At 42.0% G+C, this 17,948-nt stretch overlaps 1 protein-coding gene across 1 annotated transcript in view; it reads right to left on the minus strand.

Moving 5' to 3' along the window:
- Nucleotides 1–12,137, minus strand: part of LOC124797901 (structural maintenance of chromosomes protein 2) — a 179,231-nt gene extending 167,094 nt beyond the window's left edge. Inside the window, 2 exon segments of the mRNA XM_047261019.1 lie at nt 11,362–11,511; nt 11,841–12,137. Of these exon segments, the coding sequence (XP_047116975.1) occupies nt 11,362–11,511; nt 11,841–12,008 (318 nt within the window). The 5' untranslated portion in view covers nt 12,009–12,137.
- Nucleotides 12,138–17,948: the final 5,811 nt, after the last annotated feature.

Here is a 17,948-nt window from a genome sequence, read left to right on the forward strand (position 1 = left end):
TAAGAACTCTGCTACCCCACAATGAGCGTTAAAATCTCTCAAAAGTAGGAAAGGTTTAGGGAGTTGATCAATCAGTGCAGCCAATGCGTTCAGGGGTACTGCACCATCTGGAGGAAGATATACATTTCAGACAGTTATTTCCTGCATCGACCAAATCCTGACACCCATGGCTTCAAGAGGGGGTTGAAGGGGCACAGGTTCACTGCATACTGAGTTCAGGACATACATGCAAACTCCACCTGACACACTATTATAGTTGCTACGGTTCCTGTATTATCCCTTATAGCCATGGAGGGCAAGGGTCCACATTGCCGAGAACCAGGTTTCCTGGAGGGCAATGCAGAAAACAGGTGTAAAGCTTAACAGTTGCCGTAGCTCAGCCAGGCAGTGGAAAAAACCGCCACAATTCCACTGGAGGATGATGATATCATGAGGCTGGTAAGTCATGAAGTGCGCAAGGAGGCAGGTTATGCCTCAGGGTCATCTGCTGCCTCTGACTATTTGTAGCCATGTCTTTGGTGGACAAGGCATCAGTGAGATCCAGATCCCCACAGGACGCTAAGATCCCTACTGCATCCACAGATACAGAATTGATAGGAAGTAGTGGTGTTGAGGCCACCAGAGGGTCCTGTTTCTTAGCAGACTACTAGTTTGCTTGCGCTCTTGCTTCTCTTTAGGGGCTTACTGGGAAGATTTCTCCAAAGCAACTTCAGGCATGGAGGAAGACCATGAAGCTCTTCGTCCAGCAGCTTTTGGCTCCTAGAGCCACTGGTGAGTGTCCGTCATGGCATTAGTGGAGACCTTGGAAGAGAGGGCCTCAAGGGACCCTTCTGCACGAAAGGGGCCGGAGGAGGCTCTTACTTCTCTGGCAGGGTGGAGGGGACCAATGTCCCCCTGCATTTGGTGGGGCCTTGCTCCCGAAACAGGTGCTCTGGGAGCAACAGAGGAAGATTTTCCCTTTGGCACCAAGGGGTGGATGTATTCTGGTGGCCTGGAGGGCCCACTGTTCATGGCACAGAGTGAGAAACCACTGGCGCTTGGGATGGCGATGTGATGTGGCTGCAGTGTATGTCGACGTCAACCGAATGGGGTGTAATCTTTCAAATTTACGTTTAACCTCTGTGTAAGTCAACCGGTCCATGGTCTTTTACTCGATGATTTTCCATTCCTTTAGGAGTACTGAGAAGTCTGGCGAGCTGAGGGAGTGGTGCTCTCCACAGTTGACGCAAGTTGGAGGTGGCGCACATGGAGTATCTGGGTGCAGTGGACGTCCGCAGTCTAGACGTGTGGCAATAGAAGTGTAGCTGGAAGACATGTGCCTGAACTTCCAGCACTTAAAGCACCGCATAGGGGGAGGGACGTGTGCTTTAACGTCACAGTGGTAAACCATCACCTTGACATTTTCAGGCAATGAATCAACCTCAAAGGCCAAGCTGAAGGCACCGGTAGCAACCCCGTAAACGCGCCGGATGAAATGAACACCTCGCCATTCTAAATTGGCGTGGAGCTCATCGTCAGTCTGCAATAGGATGTCACCATGGAGATTAACCCCCTGGACCATGTTGAGGCTTTTATGGGGAGTGACAGGAACAGGGATATCACCCAGCTTGTCACAGGTGATTAACACTCGGGACTGGGCTGGGGATACTGTCTGAATCAAGACTGCACCGTTTCGCATCTTGAACAGTGCTGTTACTTCTCCAAACTTATCCTCAAGGTGTTCACTGAAAAACTGAGGCTTCATCAGGAGAAAAGAGTCCCCACCGATTCTGCTACAGACTAAAAACCGACGTGAATATGGCTCACTCTGTTCTGTAGTTTTACGTTCCTCTCATGGTGTAGTGAGGGAGGGAAATGATTTAGGGTCATACCTGTAGGCATTGTATTCTATCTTGCCCTTCTTAGAGACTGCTGATGTCATACGGTCACCAGCAAGAGATGACTTAGTCCGCTTCATTGTGGGTCATCCACACTGATGCCATGCACTCCGATCAGGGGCTCTCCCCACGGGTACCATCCAGCCGCAGCAAAGGCCAACTGGCATGATGGCCCAGGAAGACAGGCAGGCATCTACTCCTTGGCATAAGTGGGGGGTTTACAGCTAAGGCATCAGCAGTGCAATCCCTGTGTTGTCAGGGGGCTACCACCAAATGGGTACTCGACGGCCCCTCCACAACGGACTGGCTACCACACTGGATATTGGGTGCAGAGAAAACCAATATTGTCATGGGGACAAAATAGGACAGAAGACAAATAGTTGAATTGCATGTGGAGATGCAAAGCCATGACAAGAGATTCAGGGGATTGAATCTAAGGGCACTCATGAACCACGTAAGGCGTCCTTCCCCATATGGCCTGCACTTGTGTAAAATTTTGAAAGTAACAGGTCAAACCACAGAATGGGACCTGAACTCATAGGGCCGAAAAGTGAGAGAATCCTTTTAGTCGCCCCTTACGACAGACAGGAATACCTCGGGCCAATTCTAACCCCCGGACCCATAGGGAGGGAGGAGGAGGGGGGGGGGGGGGGGGGGGTAGTGATCGTGTCTCCATCCCACAAAGACTACTGAGCATTCAAGTCCTTCAAGATTAGGAACGGTGAGGAGAGATGAGAAATCAATGCAGATAATACATTCTGAGACACTTAAACATCAGGAGGGAGATAAACATCACAAATGCTAAAATCCTGAGATGCCCTTATCTGAACAGCCACAGCCTCCAAACCTGTATTAAGAGGCAAAATTTCACTATATACAGAGTCCAGAACATACATGCACACTCCACCTGACACTGTATTATTGTCGGCACGATTCTTAAAATTTTCCCAGTAGCCACAAATGGCAGGGGTCCAAATTTCTGAGAATCAAGTTTCTTAAAGGGCAATACAGAAAGCAGGGGACGAGCTTAAGAGATGCCATAGTTCAGCCAGGTGGTAAAAAACCCCTACAATTCCACTGGAGCATTCATGCTGTCAATATACTGTGAGGGTGTGAAGGGACCAAGGAGCAGGTTATGTCTCTGGGTTACCTGCTGTCACCAGTTGAGAGTTTATGGCATCAACACAGGTTCAGACACATTGTGCAATGAGATCTGGAGCCTTAAGGTCCACTGGGATCCCATCTCAGCCAAGAAAGTGGAACATGTGGGATCTGGTGGTGTAGGGGCCATCAGAATCTCCTTCGTCTTGCAAGACTTATTTTTATCTTTCTTCTCCTTGGGGTTTAGATGACTGGGAGGGCTTCTCTGAATTTGTTTCAGGGACTAAGGAAGATTGCAAAGCCCTGAAACTAGCAGCCTACGTCACCTTCAGAGGACTGGCAGAAACCTTGGAAAGGAGTGTCACGAGGGACCGTTCCCTGAAGCCAGAGGAGGATGATGCATCTCCGGCTGTGGGATGGGGATCAACATTCCCAGTAGGGGGGGGGGGGGGGGGGGGAGCCATTGCTCATAAAGCAGGTGTGGGTAAAGCAACAGGGGGAGAGCCCCAACAATCAAGGCAGCAAGTATGGTCAAGCTGCCCTGAGGACCTGCTGTAGAAGGCATAATGGGTGAGAGTGTTGTCGTCAGAAAGGGCAACGTCGTCATAGCTGTAGCATATTCCACTGTCATGTGGAGGATGTACACTCTTGTACTTTTTCTTGGCCTCTTGGCACGTTAGTCTGTCCATAGTCTTATATTCCTGTTGCCCCCCTGCCCCCCCCCCCCCCCTTTCTCCTCTCTCTGATAGACCGTGCAGTCTGGTGAGCAGGGAGAATAGTGCTCCCTACAGTTGACACAAATGGGGAGAGGGGTACAAGGAACATTCACATGCAATGGTCATACACAATCCTGACAGACTGGGCTGGTAATACAAAAATACAGACACTAATTTCATGCGTTAGAAGCACCACATGAGGGGAAGGGGAAAGAGGGATACAGTTTCACATCTCATTGGTATTCCACAACCTTGACCTTTCCAGACAAAGAATTGCTATCAAAGGACAAGATGACAGGCCTATTAGCAACCCTATTGTGCTTTGACCCCCTATGGACATGACGAACAAAGTGTACACCCAGGCATTCCAAGTTAGCACATAGTTCCTCAAACTGCTAGAGGCAATCACGATGGTAAATCCCCTGATCCATATTTAGATTATTGTGAGGAGAGTCACTGGAATGCCACAATTGAGGCAAGGCCTGTGACTGTGCAGGGGATGCTGTTTTAATTAAAACTGACCCACTCTCCATTTTTAAGATGGTTGCAACTTCCGCAAACCTGTCCTCTATATTCTGTTTGTTTGTTTTTGTTTTAGGGCACAAAAACAACTAGTGTCATACTTACCCGTGTCAAAATGGTAAAACACAAAGATAGGAGTTAAAATCAGCTGTAAGTCAATCCCAACTGACGGAAGAGAAGACTGCTAAAAACAAGGCTGTGGAGAAAGGTCTATAAAACATGCCGCAGAGAAATGGAGGTCCAGAACCAAAAATTAAGTAGCCTTCGCCAGTCGAAAGCCCACGAGACATTCACTAAAACGGCCAATAATCAGACGATAAACACAAACAGGAAAGGAAATGGTTAAAAAATGGGCATTCCATTTGGAAATGGTTGACAGCTAAAAGTTGGGCACAATGTACACAAAGTGATGGGGGAGCACCATTTAACAAATGGCAATGGCTATAAGGACAGCGCCCAATATGGAATCTAGTTAAAATGATCTCCTTGCAGCAAGCTGCTGGGAGAGCCTTAATATCACAAAGCTTATTCCCATGAAGGGAGGACCAACGGTGATGCCTAAGTGACACCACCTGCTGACAGATGCAGCACAGAGATCATCAGAGGGAATGTAAGAACCAGCAGGTTGAGGTACAAGGACTGCAGCCGTGGCAGGATCATCAGCAGTCTCGTTTCCTGTCAGACCAACGTGACTACGAAACCACATATACATCACCGTGACTTCACCAAGAGTGGGCAAATAACAGCTGTCTTGGACATATTGCACTAAGGGATGGACACCGTGCAGCACACAGAGGCTTTGAAGGGTGGTGAGAGTCTGAGCAGATGACACAATTGAAAAGCCTGTGTCACTGGATGTTCTGCATGTCCTGATAAAGGGCAAAGAGCTCTGCCGTAAATAATGAGCAGTGTTCCAGAAGCCAATACCGAAAAACGTCGGCACCAATGACGAAGGCACACCCAACACCATGGTCCGCCCGAGAGCCGTCAGTGTATACAAAGGTACTACCACAAAGTTCCATACGAAGGTCATGAAACTGAAGGCGATAGAGCGAAGCTGGAGTAGTGTCCCTAGGAAGCGAATGAAGGCCAAGGTGAACACAGGCTGCCACATGAAGCCGAGGTGATGAATGGTTAACACCCACCAGGAAAGTTGCAGAGAGCGTGAAGTTAAGCTGCTGGAGCAAGAGCCAAAAGCAAACTCTAGCAGGTAACAGAGAAGAGGTATGCACCAGACACTGGCAATCAAAGAAGTCATCAAAGAAGGAAGCGTAGAATGGGTGGCCACACATGGCAGACAAACAGCATGCACATCTGCTGACAAGAAAGTCGCAGCGGTAGGACAGCAGTAGTTCGACAGCTTCTGCATACAGACTCTCAACCAGGCTGGTATGAAAGGCGTCAGTGGCCAAACGGATGTCACGATGGTGGATAGTATTGAGATGGCGCGAGGAGTAAAGGCAGCATTGCAGCACTCACGATTTTGACAAGAGAAGGGTATTGCCCTGCAGATATAGAAGTTTCACATATTAATCATATGGCAAAACGCTCTCATCTTTGCGCATTATCGTTTGTCAAAATTTTGTTTCCATAGACCAAACCTTTTTTGAGATACGAGGAATTAATGAATATTTCATCCTTTTTCTATTTATTATTTATATTTATCATTTGTCAAAATTTTGTTTCCGTAGATGAAACCTTTTTTGAGGTATGAGGAATTAATGAATATTTCATTCTGTTTTTATTTCTGCAATGACTCGAGTTTGTGGTGCAGTGCTTTACATACGTCCCATTTTCCTGAGACTGGAAACAGACAGTGATGTTGTTCCAAGTTCAAAGAATAATTCAATGTATTACCTACATTTAATATGCAGCAACATGTAACCTAACACGCACCAAACACAAATTCATACCGACACCTATTTTTCACTGCAAACTAAGAATTTCTTGCAGCAGTTTACCTACCATGAAAATATCACAGTAACTATGACCATTACAAAATGTAGGTAGTTCATCATGAAGAGTTAAGCTATAAGATGTGTGAGAATGAAAGTTTATTACCAAATGGTTTCTTTAAAATTGTTTGAGAATGATCGCAGATCACCAGCTTGTTGTTCACGTAGTCAAGAGAGCTTGCTAAGTTCCGCACCAATTAGGCCTGTTATTGCACTGTGGTCACCTGCTGACACACCCAGCACATGCTGGCTACTATGCTTCCCTCCATCTGCTCTGTACTGAACTATTAAAAGTTATTTTATACAGGGCACTTCAAAAAAGTTTCTAACATGAAACAACTATGTTTTCTGTTGACACTGATTGTTGCATGAAGCGCAGAAAGTTAATTACCTGTGCATGAATCATCCCCACACAGATGAAAAAATGTTGTCTGCGGTCTTCTGTTGTAATCAGAATAGATATTTTGGTTTAAAACGCAAATTTCTGGTTGTATAGACAAAAGTGATGCAAACATTCATGTGATTAAATAGTTATGCCTGTGAACAGGGATTCGAGCAGCTAAGTGATGTGGATAAAGTGACAAAAATTTGTTGGGTTCAGGAAGAGAGCAAAGACGAAGCAATCAAGGAACCCATCACCACTCACATCAAAGTGCTAAAAAGTGCTGATTTGTTACTAGAATACACAAAATATAATTTGTTTGACTATACAGATAATAAGTCTACAGAAAATGAGAAGAACTGTAGGAAAGAAATGAATACAAAACAGAAACAGAACAACTTGGAGGATTTACCAAAATTGAACTGAAAGCACGCGACGCCCTGTGTTTCAAGTTTAATTCTGAAAATACTTTGTCAGCTACTTATAACCATCATGAAAGAAACGCAGTGAGCTTTCAAATATAGCATTTAGCATACTTTGCAGAAACAGTAAGTAGCAGTTTCTGGTTAAAAACATATTTTTTGGACTGTCCGTGTTTCTTTAGTTACCCATGCTGCCTTGCGCCCACATTAACCTGGGTAACTGAGAGCTTGCTGTATGTGTGGGCAATATGTATCTGGACTGACTATCTGCACACTGCACTAAAGCATATCTCAAAAACTACTGCAGTGGGGATAGGTGCTGACGTCACACACACTCAAAATTATTTGGCGTCTATTTTTTTTTTAAACTAAGGTATGATGAGTTAGTATGAGGTGCCTGAACAGAGACCTTCAAGGGCAACCGGGGCAACGAGATATACAGGCCCCGCAACAAACTTGTGATGTCATGCTATAGTTGGCTTGCCTGTCATGCTTTGTGAATGCTTGGCTCGATGCAGGGCCTATGGGAAACCAAAATTTAATTGAAAAGATACCCATTAAATCCTTAGCTTAGTTGTGTATTATTGATAGCTTGCATGCATTTAAACGTGCAGTCAAGGATTATTAAACTTGGCTGAAATAGTTACTCTCCCCCCTGCCAGAGGCAACTGCTGGTCCTATTAAAATAAACAGTGTCATATGCTATGACATACATGCCAGGCCTGTCTTTCTCATGGGCCTTGGGGATAACATGGCACTGTCATCACTGACAACAGCTCGTCGCTTCACCTTCCGCCTAATAAGTCATCAGATGGCACACTGCTAAACGTGTATATGGTCAGCTCCTCTCTCTGAAACTGATTACTTCCTAAACCAGAGTAGCCTCTTCTCTATCCTGACGTTGAGTAAACCTTGCTCCTATGTTCCCAACAATAGAAAATGAGAAAGTATATACAATTCAGCTCATACTTGTTTTCCATTTTCTATTTCCGTGCATTTCTAATAATACAGTCAGAGGAAACTTAAGATCTAGTCTGAAAAGAAGGAAACTTGAGAACTGTATCAAGTAAGTAGTTACTTCTTCCAGATAATGTGCGAACTAGCATACAATGTTATACAGAGTGATAATATAATTTTCAATTTCAAAAGACTATACAAAATGAACCATTGCTCAGAGCACATCAAATCTGAACAGAATATTGTCGAAGGATAAGGGAAACATTATGGGAACGGTGGTGGTGGTGGTGGTGGTGGTGGTGGTGGGGGGGGGGGGGGGGGGGGGGGGGGAGAGAATTTAAAAAAAAATAATAAATAAATAAAAATTTAAAAAAAAATAAAAAATGAAAATTCTGCAAGCTGCAGAATAAGCAAAATAAAAGACATGGGGTACAAGGCTGTTCCTCAGTTTGTGCCCGAAGTACTCAGCATGATTGTGTCAATGCAGTATGACATGCTGCTGGGAAAGCTTTTTTACAAGAATGGTGACTGTGCATCAGTAGCTCTGTAGAAGTTCCGGACACTCAAGGGTATGAAAAAAGGCACTGGCCCAATGTCTGCCAAGCATCTGGAGAAAATGATTACAGAATTAAAAGAGACAGTTTCTTCTGAAGTGCAGCGTGGCAGAGAGAGCAAAAAAATTGATCTGACATCAGTAGATGTGGCTGTGGTGTTGAGGAGAGGTCGAGTGTGGTGTGCAAACATGCAGTGCATGGGGAATTGTCCAAACTTTGCAGATTCCTGTGAGCAAGGTGCATGAAATTCTAAGAAGCATCCCGCATTGCTATCCAACACAAAATTACCATGTTCAGGAGTTGCTTCACCCATCTGCCAGTATGACTAACATTTGCTCTAGAATTTCTCCTTTGTAAGGAAGTGGAAGATGAATGGCCATGGAACATTCTGTGAATAGACGAACCCCATTTCCATCCTTAGGACACGCAAGACAACAGCACAGTATGGGAAACAGAAAACCCACTCGCACATAAACTAGTACCGCTTCACTCTGCACAGATATCTGAGTGGTGGGAGCTGACAGTATTGTTTATCATACAGCAATTTTTTTTTTTTTAAGGAGATGGATCCTCCGCGGCCTGTTACCTGTAGTGCCATTGCTAAACGCTATGCAAGCCTTTTGCTCACCAACATCATTCCAACTCTTCAATAATGAGGATGTGTGTATATAATCATTTTTATGTAAGGTGGCATTCCTCCACATAGTGCACAGCCAGTGAAGCAGCAGCTGCTGAGGCATTATCAGCTGTCAATTCGCTACAGCCTAGCCATCCAGATCATCTGATTCCACCCAATCCACGTGACTTCTGGCTGTGGGGTAATCTGAAAGAAGCACTTCAATGACAAACATAATTGAAATGATGGCACACATTGCGAATGTGGCCCCTCAGGCACTTCGATCTGCTGCAGAACATTGTTTCTCGATTTCAACTTGTGGCAGAAAATGGTGAAGAGCATACTGAACATGTCTTGCATCAGTCTCACGACCATTAAAAACTGAAAACCCATTTATGTTATGATGCTTACAGCACACTCTAGTGGCAGTTTTTTTTTTTTTTTTTAAGCAGTTTGAAACTGGAACTTCAATTATAATCATCATGTATTTGTGATAAAGTCGTGTTCCTGCTAACAGGAATTTGAAAGCAAACAGATATAGAAAAGAGCGCCAGTAACAATTACTGTGCTTCCATATTGTTTTTTGGGAAGGAAGTGCAGTGACAGACTGATCCATACTATAGCTTATTATTTTACATTAGTCACATTCCATGGATCCCACAGAAAGTGGCCCCTCTGATGTGAGAAGAAGTCAAAGCAATATATTTAATGTAATTGCAATACAGTGAAATGACCTATGAAAGACTGTTGTATTACAATGATACTTGTAATTAAAAAAGAAAAAATAACCTGAAATATTAATGTTCTCACAAGAGGGGGTGCTTCCCATCCTGGAGTCCCAATTCCTCTCTCCTCTTCGAAGAAGGAACTAATAGTTTCAATTGGCCAGCAATTTCTTCTCATGTATAAAACATTCTCAGTTTCCTTGCATCACATTTGAGTAAACCTTCAAGCTTTTGATAAAATCATCTATTATCATCAGGAGCAAATGACTGTGGCTGCACCAGTAGTAACCTTTCACAGCCCATGATTGGTTGGCATACTTCATCATTACCTCATGCTACCCGTGATCAAGTCCATATCTGCACAGTTGGCACCACCAAATTTACAGAAACGTAAATAACTCTGTACATTTCAGACTTCACAGTGTTGAAAACTCCCTCCCACGCAGAATGAAAATTTTAGACACAATCCTGTATCAAACTGCGCTTCCATATTCAAATTTCTACTGATTATTTAATAACAGAATTTAAGTATGTAGAACCGAGGAATAAGATTTTATCTCTGTGTATTAGTGAGACTGATCAGTAACTGCTGATTTCTCAAGTACTCAATTTTTAATGTGGCAATGGTATTCTGCACAGCGGTTGACAATTCTGAACGGACTGACCAATATAGTTACTACCACACTCACATGGTATCTTGGAAGTTCCAGTTACCTTTAGACACAATGTTTCCTTATTGGGGTGCAGCATTTTCTTTATCATATTAGGCAGTTTAAAAATAGGCCTTATGCCTCTTCCTCCCAAGACTCAACATATTTTCTAGACACTTCACCAACAGAAGGATGAATCACAGTAGGCATATCATATGAATGTTCAAGATTTTCAGGTTTTCATTTCTTGGGCAGCAACCGTTTATACGTCTAACAAACAAGTGACGTCAAAAACAAGCGATTTACATCATAACCAACATGGCAACTACAACTTGATATTGGTGGCAATTTTCTCAAAGAGGCTAAGCTACTACAGATCAGTGTCACTGCAACCAGGTTTCCTGTTTTCATATTTGTGATACGCACCAAAATAAGATATTCAGCAGCCATAAACATTACATCACTGGTGAAAGCCGACAACTAGTATCACATTATTCTTGACCCAATGAACAGAATGACGCAAAATGAAACACAAAGAACAAATGAAGAGAATTTGGATTGACAATAAAAACGATAAATTAATTCAAGTGCACCCCACTGTTGGGCACATCGAATGACCATCTGGTAACTGCCTCAGAAACAGTTAATGTCTATGTTCACAAAGATTATCACACAGGCTAAACACTTACACAAAACATAATAGCTTCTTATTTATCCAGATTCAAGACGAATTTTCTTCATAGCTGCATTTGTATTTATGAAGTAAAAGAACAATTATTTATTAAAATTGACGGATTATACAAATTTACATAGACAGTTAAATGGTAGTACAAATTGCTTCCCAAATTACATAATATGCTGACAATTTTTAAACCCTTACATACCTGACGAGTTACTGCAATTTCTTCATACTGTTCATAACCAATAGGGCTGCTTTTGCTATCACGGTTGTCAAAAATGACGGATACACTAGCTTTCGAGACACCAGCTTGGCCATTTTTATACACAAGTTCTTGAAGTGAAGTGGCGCGCACCTACAAAAGAAAAACACAAGCTTATTCGTTACGGTTCAGAACTGCATAACACACAGGATCATAAATTCTGGGTTAAAATAATATCAAATGAAAGTTGTTACGATGCAGCTGACGTACTCCACTACATGGAAGCACTATAGAAGTGAGTTATTGCTTGGAACAACTTTTCGATAATGCCTGATTTTGTTTTTTACATTATTCCGAACTGTAGAACATTCATTCATATGTACATAAATATAGTAAGTACTCAGCTATCAGCTTCAAACGTCAAAATGGGCAAACTAGAGTGTCACACAAGTGCAAAACGAATAAATGACGGCAATACTTACGTTAGTTAAATTAGAAATGCCAAGAACAAAACAAATGGCATCAAGTATGTTAGATTTTCCACTTCCATTGAGTCCGGTAATCGCGTTAAACAAAGGATCAAAACCATGTATTTCTGTTCTTTTCCCATAGGACTTGAAACCATCAAGAATTATTGACTTAACATACATTATGGCAACAGAATGATAAACAACACACCACTATTTACACTATTTCTTTCAAAAAAGCAGACAGTTAACGACCTTAGCGCCAAAACTTGTGTGTCACCAAAGATCACCAAATCACCATTCAGCTTGTGTTTACAACCCGATCGCGCGAATATGGCGCGAACGCACGAAATCGATACTCGAGAGGCAGTGGCCAGAGTAACTAAACACCGCAGACAATATGTGTCTGTGGCAAAAATCACGGAGTGAATTTCATGGAGGTAAGAATAAATGTTTTATACCTACACGGTTCACTGCTGGCAAATGAAAGTGCTGGAGGTTTAACAGTCCGTCGTCTCGCTTTCGTATTGGGTGATTTTTAGTCTTCCATACTTCTTGTATGTATTGCACTCTTTGAATTGCACTGTGAATATGTTGCTCTTATGTATGTCCACACGATTCCTGTTTCTTCGAGCGCAACCGCAGGCGCACGGGAATAAAAAGGCATTCAAAAAAATTTGCGGAAAGAACACATGTACGCATGGACGCTCTTGTGTCGACACAGTGCCTCATTGCGCAAGCCGTCTGCTATGGATCCTCTTCTTTGCTTCGAATCTTGTACTGCGTTTATTGTGACGAAGCAGTGACAAAAAAAACGAAAAAAAACGCCAAAGCGTCTGTAGGAAAGAAGTATGGACGTAACAGAGGTACGAGAAATATGAAAGTGACGACAACGGTTTGTTTTCAGGATAAGATCACAGAGAGATTTTAGATTTTCTGCTTGAAATTTCAGAGATAGATCTGGCAATTACATTTCGTACCTAGTAAACAGCGACTTCTATATCAGTTTAAACTATTTATTTCGCATTTCGATACAGAGCATTTCAGTGATTATTCCTGAAACTGAGAAATACTTTAGGGAGGTTCTTTTGCGTTATGTGAAGGCTAATTAACTTTCAAATGCGTCATCTGTATTTTAGCTAATAAGAAATTATTTCTGACAGTTATATATATCATTAGCATCTTTCATTACTATTTGCAGTTGTTTGTTGAGAAGCTACACACACACCATCGTTTATTCCGCTCAGACGTCAGTTCCTCATCTGTCTAACTGTTGCCATAGCATACAGTTTTCGTATGCACTTTTTATAAATTTCTAGCTTATTCTTCCCTGTTTGCCTACTTCGAAACATACAATATCTTATTCTTTGCAGTAATGTGAACGAAAAATTTTTATCAAATATTTGGCACTCAGGGCATCACACCTCAAATTTTTATTCAAATAATCTTTAAAAGCGGCATTTCATACGATTTCTCTTTGGCGACAGACATTACTGCATATAAATCACTTTACACACTACATACAAAAACGCACTTGAATCCCAGCTGCTAGTCGTCTGCTTGAAAGGGCAAAGGTTCCCACCGAAGTCAAGAAGCAATGTGCCTTACGCAAGGCCTCCATTTCCCAGAAATTATGCACGCGCAAAGGCACATGCATAGTTGCAGTGTTGGAAATTTATGCGCATGCGCAAAGTTGAACAGAAGAAAGGTGTCGGTAGGACCCGCCTATATTCTCATACAATGGAAAATCCATGATGGAATCTAACAATGTTACGAAAAGGATAGTTGCTATTCACTATACAGCAGAGATGCTGAGTTGCAGACAGGTGCAGCAATAAGACTGTCAAAAAATAAGCTTTTGGCCAACAAGGCCTTTGTCAAAAATAGACACCAGATGCACACACACACACACACACACACACACACACACACGAGCGCGCGCGCGCAAATGCTACTCACACATGCAAATGACCACAGTAGCTGGCAGCTGAAGCTAGAAGTCTGGCTTCAGCTGCCAGTGACTGTGGTCATGTGTGTGTGAGTTGCGTTTACTTGTGTGTGTGTGTGTGTGTGTGTGTGTGTGTGTGTGTGTGTGTGTGTGTGTGTTGTCTATTTTTGACAAAGACCTTGCTGGCCAAAAAATTATACCGTGACAGTTTTTCTGTTGTGCCTATCTGCGATGCAGCTCATCGGCTATATTCTAATAGATTTCTGCTCACATCATTTTTTTGTGTCATTTAAAACAGAAGCTGGTTTCGTCAAATTGTGTTCTGTAGACTTATGTCTATATGTTACTGAAGTACTCGATTTAAAGGCATTGTAAGGAGATTGCTATTATTCCACTTTATTTTTGGTTGCATCAGTCTTCTGTACTTTATCGCCTTTCATGGAGAACTCTGTGTTTGACAGAAAGTTTTGCTTCTTGCCATTAATTGTCATGCATTTGGCAGTTGCCTGCACAGTATGGTTGTGTATTTAGATGAGTATGCTTTGTAGTCTTGTAGATTACAGCAGTCCTCCTAGCAAATTCTAAAAATGCGACACTAGTTACCCAAATACATTTGCACATTATTAACAGGTACCGTACTACATACAATACATTTTAGCAGAAGTCAGTGAAAACTTCTGTGCCCTCCATTAAAAGTGAGAGTATGAAAAACGGATGTGAACAAAAATAGCATTGAATGAGAGCAATATACTTACCATGAATTTAAATTGAGCAGTTGACACATGGATTCATAAGGAGTAATACAAAAACAAAACAAATATGGAATCATTTACCCCACCCAATATTACAGGTGTGAGGAAAAATTAAGCATAATGTGAGAAATGTATGTAGAATGCAATACACACAAGAAGGTCATAATCAGCAATATAATTTCCACTTGATGATGGCTACACAGTCGAAATTGCAATACTGAATTTTACAAATAAATAATTAAAGGAGTCCACAATGTCATTTACAAAATTTTACACTGCTGTGAACACCAACTATGAGAAGTAAATCTTAGTTTTTGATTGAGATTTCTCGAATATATTCCTTTGCACAGTAACAAAAACGTTTCCTGATACATATTGTACCACCTGGCTAAGAGGCCGATCCATAAAATATAAATGAAAATATTATCACCTAACACTCATATTTAGCAAAGGAACAATACAGGTTCTTGTGCCTATTTTCCCATATTCTAAGTACATTGCCAGCCCACTAGGGACACTGCCATCAGTCTCTATTCCTGTATCGTAAGATGGGCCTTGTACTTCCGATACTTTGGTGCTCTGTGCTAAATGTATTCCCATCCTTAAAAGGCAGACTATATGAGGTAACATTCTTTATTGAAGTAAAAAATTTACAATGTTGCACCAAGAGCTCACAGTTGATTCAATTAAAATGGTAAAGTTCTTTGTATCGCATAAACGATAGTTCACTAAGGAATCAGGGTATAACAGCGCTTTTATTTTCATTGTGTTCATTTATGATGGTACCATACTCTGTGATTCTGTTCATGTTCTGTGATGAATGAAAATAGATGAAGAAAACTTATCTCGTGCTCAATGAATGTGCTGATAATTTATTGAATCCCAGTAATCCACGTTCTCTCTCCCACATCCAAGGTATATGAGACCCCAAAGTACAAGTATAAATCTGAGAGTTAGATGTGTCTTGAGATAAGGAAAGGGTGGTTTTGTGAAACGATATCTGATAATGAAACAAGTATTGCACTGCTCGTAACATTGCCTTCCTTCCATTCACATGCCTATCGTGTATTTAGAAGGTACTCATCCTAGTTGCTCGTTGCACATGAAATACAGGGAAGATCACCTTATACACTGAGCCAGATTTTCGCTGTCTGAACATAATTTATCCGCAGGGTACCTGGGGGATGAATATGATGCATGTGAGCAAACTTTGGTCAACTCTAAGGGATCCTAACCATGACCAATACAGGTTTCATACTGCCATCTTTCATGTGATCAATCCTTCTTACTTCTTATAATTTACTTATTGTAATTTGTTTTTCATTTCAGGTGTCAGACATTTCTGTACATGTTTTTCATCACAGTTACCTAAAGACATTGGTTTGCTGTTCGAAAAGTTTATTGTTCATGTTTCTTTTTCGTTGTACTTTTAGGAATTCTATTAGTTCGTACTCTATTGACGGAAGTGTACACAAATAATCTGTAGTAGTTGATGGCTGCGTGAAGAGCTTGATTTTTTTCTGTTTGATAGATATAGCGGTAATGTGAGGTGTCCATTCTTGCTGTTAATGAAATTTGGTTTGGTTAATTGCACAGCACAATGTCTACCATGGTTGGCACAAATGAGTGTGAGCATGCTGTCAAAGTCAAGGGCTCGATCAACCATGATTGGAATGACAGATGAGGTAGCTGAGCCGTCATGTTCGATTCAGATGAAATTAGTTTGCCACAAGGTGGTGTGAGATATAACATTAATGTTGTGATGGATGAGGAGATTAGTTCAAATACATGGGAAATAGCTTCATCTACAGGTGGTATTGTAATCAGTCCAGGATGTTGTACAAGAGATGCTGCAGGTCATGGAAACAACTGCAGAAGACAGTCCAGTCTCAATATCACTTTCTATTATTTGAGGAGCCACTCCAGTAACAAAGTAAGGAGCAAGACAAAAAACTTCAGGAAAGATTTTTGGAACAGAAGAAAGGAGTCTGGGAGCCGAATGGAAAATTCCAAAAAACGATTTGGTGGACAGGGAAAGTGGATAGATGTGATAATCGCGAAAAATCTGGTCACCACACAATTGCTTCAACAAGAAATTGATGCAGTCAGGACTGAAGTAGAGGTAATGAACCACTGGGAAACAGAAGTTACGAATAAAGTGGATGAAAAACATAAAAGATCCAAATGAAATGCGTAAGTCAGAGGCCAAGGTCTTCGAAATCATGTGCAAGCGAGATCCACAGCAAGAGGACGAAATTCATATGGCGATCAGCAGACTGGAGGACCTTATGTCTGCTGTCCAACAATTGTTTTTCCATAACAAAAGTGACTCGGATTATATGCAGCCCATTGCTGTAAGCAGCAGTGAAGACGTGAAGTCACTCCTGAGATTCAAACACAACCAAGTAAAAATAAATTGACGCAACTGTGAGGCTTTACTTAATTTACAGAAAGCAAGAAATGGCGAAGGGGTGCAGGGTGCAGCCACATAGTGAATCAAGTTCATGTACTCCACTGGTTCCAGATTGTGATGACTACTGCAATAAAAAATTGAGGATGGAAGATTAAGAGATATGGGAGCTCAATCACTGATGGTGTAACATCTGAGGTGTCTCCCCACATGTGATATCTACATCTACATCTACATCTACATCCATACTCCGCAAGCCACCTGACGGTGAGTGGCGGAGGGTACCCTGAGTACCTCTATCGGTTCTCCCTTCTAATCCAGTCTCATATTGTTCGTGGAAAGAAGGATTGTCGGTATGCCTCTGTGTGGGCTCTAATCTCTCTGATTTTATCCTCATGGTCTCTTCGCGAGATATACGTAGGAGGGATCAATATACTGCTTGACTCTTCGGTGAAGGTATGTTCACGAAACTTTAACAAAAGCCCGTACCGAGCTACTGAGCGTCTCTCCTGCAGAGTCTTCCACTGGAGTTTATCTATCATCTCTGTACGCTTTCGCGATTACTAAATGATCCTGTAACGTTGGATCTTCTCTATCTCTTATATCAACTCTATCTGGTACGGATCCCACATTGCTGAGCAGTATTCAAGCAGTGGGCGAACAAGCGTACTGTAACCTACTTCCTTTGTTTTCGGATTGCATTTCCTTAGGATTCTTCCAATGAATCTCAGTCTGGCATCTGCTTTACCGACGATCAACTTAATATGATCATTCCATTTTAAACGATCATTCCATTTTAAATGATATCTGATGTTAGATACGACATGGCTGTAGTGGATGATGATGAGAGTAGGCACCACTTTATATCTGTACAAAAATACGTAATTTATCTGGATCCAATGAACGAACACCAACGACTTGCAAGAATTGAACAAATTGAGCATATTGTCGCAGGAGAAGCTGAGTACCACAGTCACTGTAGTGTAGTGGTTATGATACTAGACTGTTACACG

The sequence above is a fragment of the Schistocerca piceifrons genome, chromosome 5, assembly GCF_021461385.2.
Source record: "Schistocerca piceifrons isolate TAMUIC-IGC-003096 chromosome 5, iqSchPice1.1, whole genome shotgun sequence".
NCBI lineage: Eukaryota > Metazoa > Arthropoda > Insecta > Orthoptera > Acrididae > Schistocerca > Schistocerca piceifrons.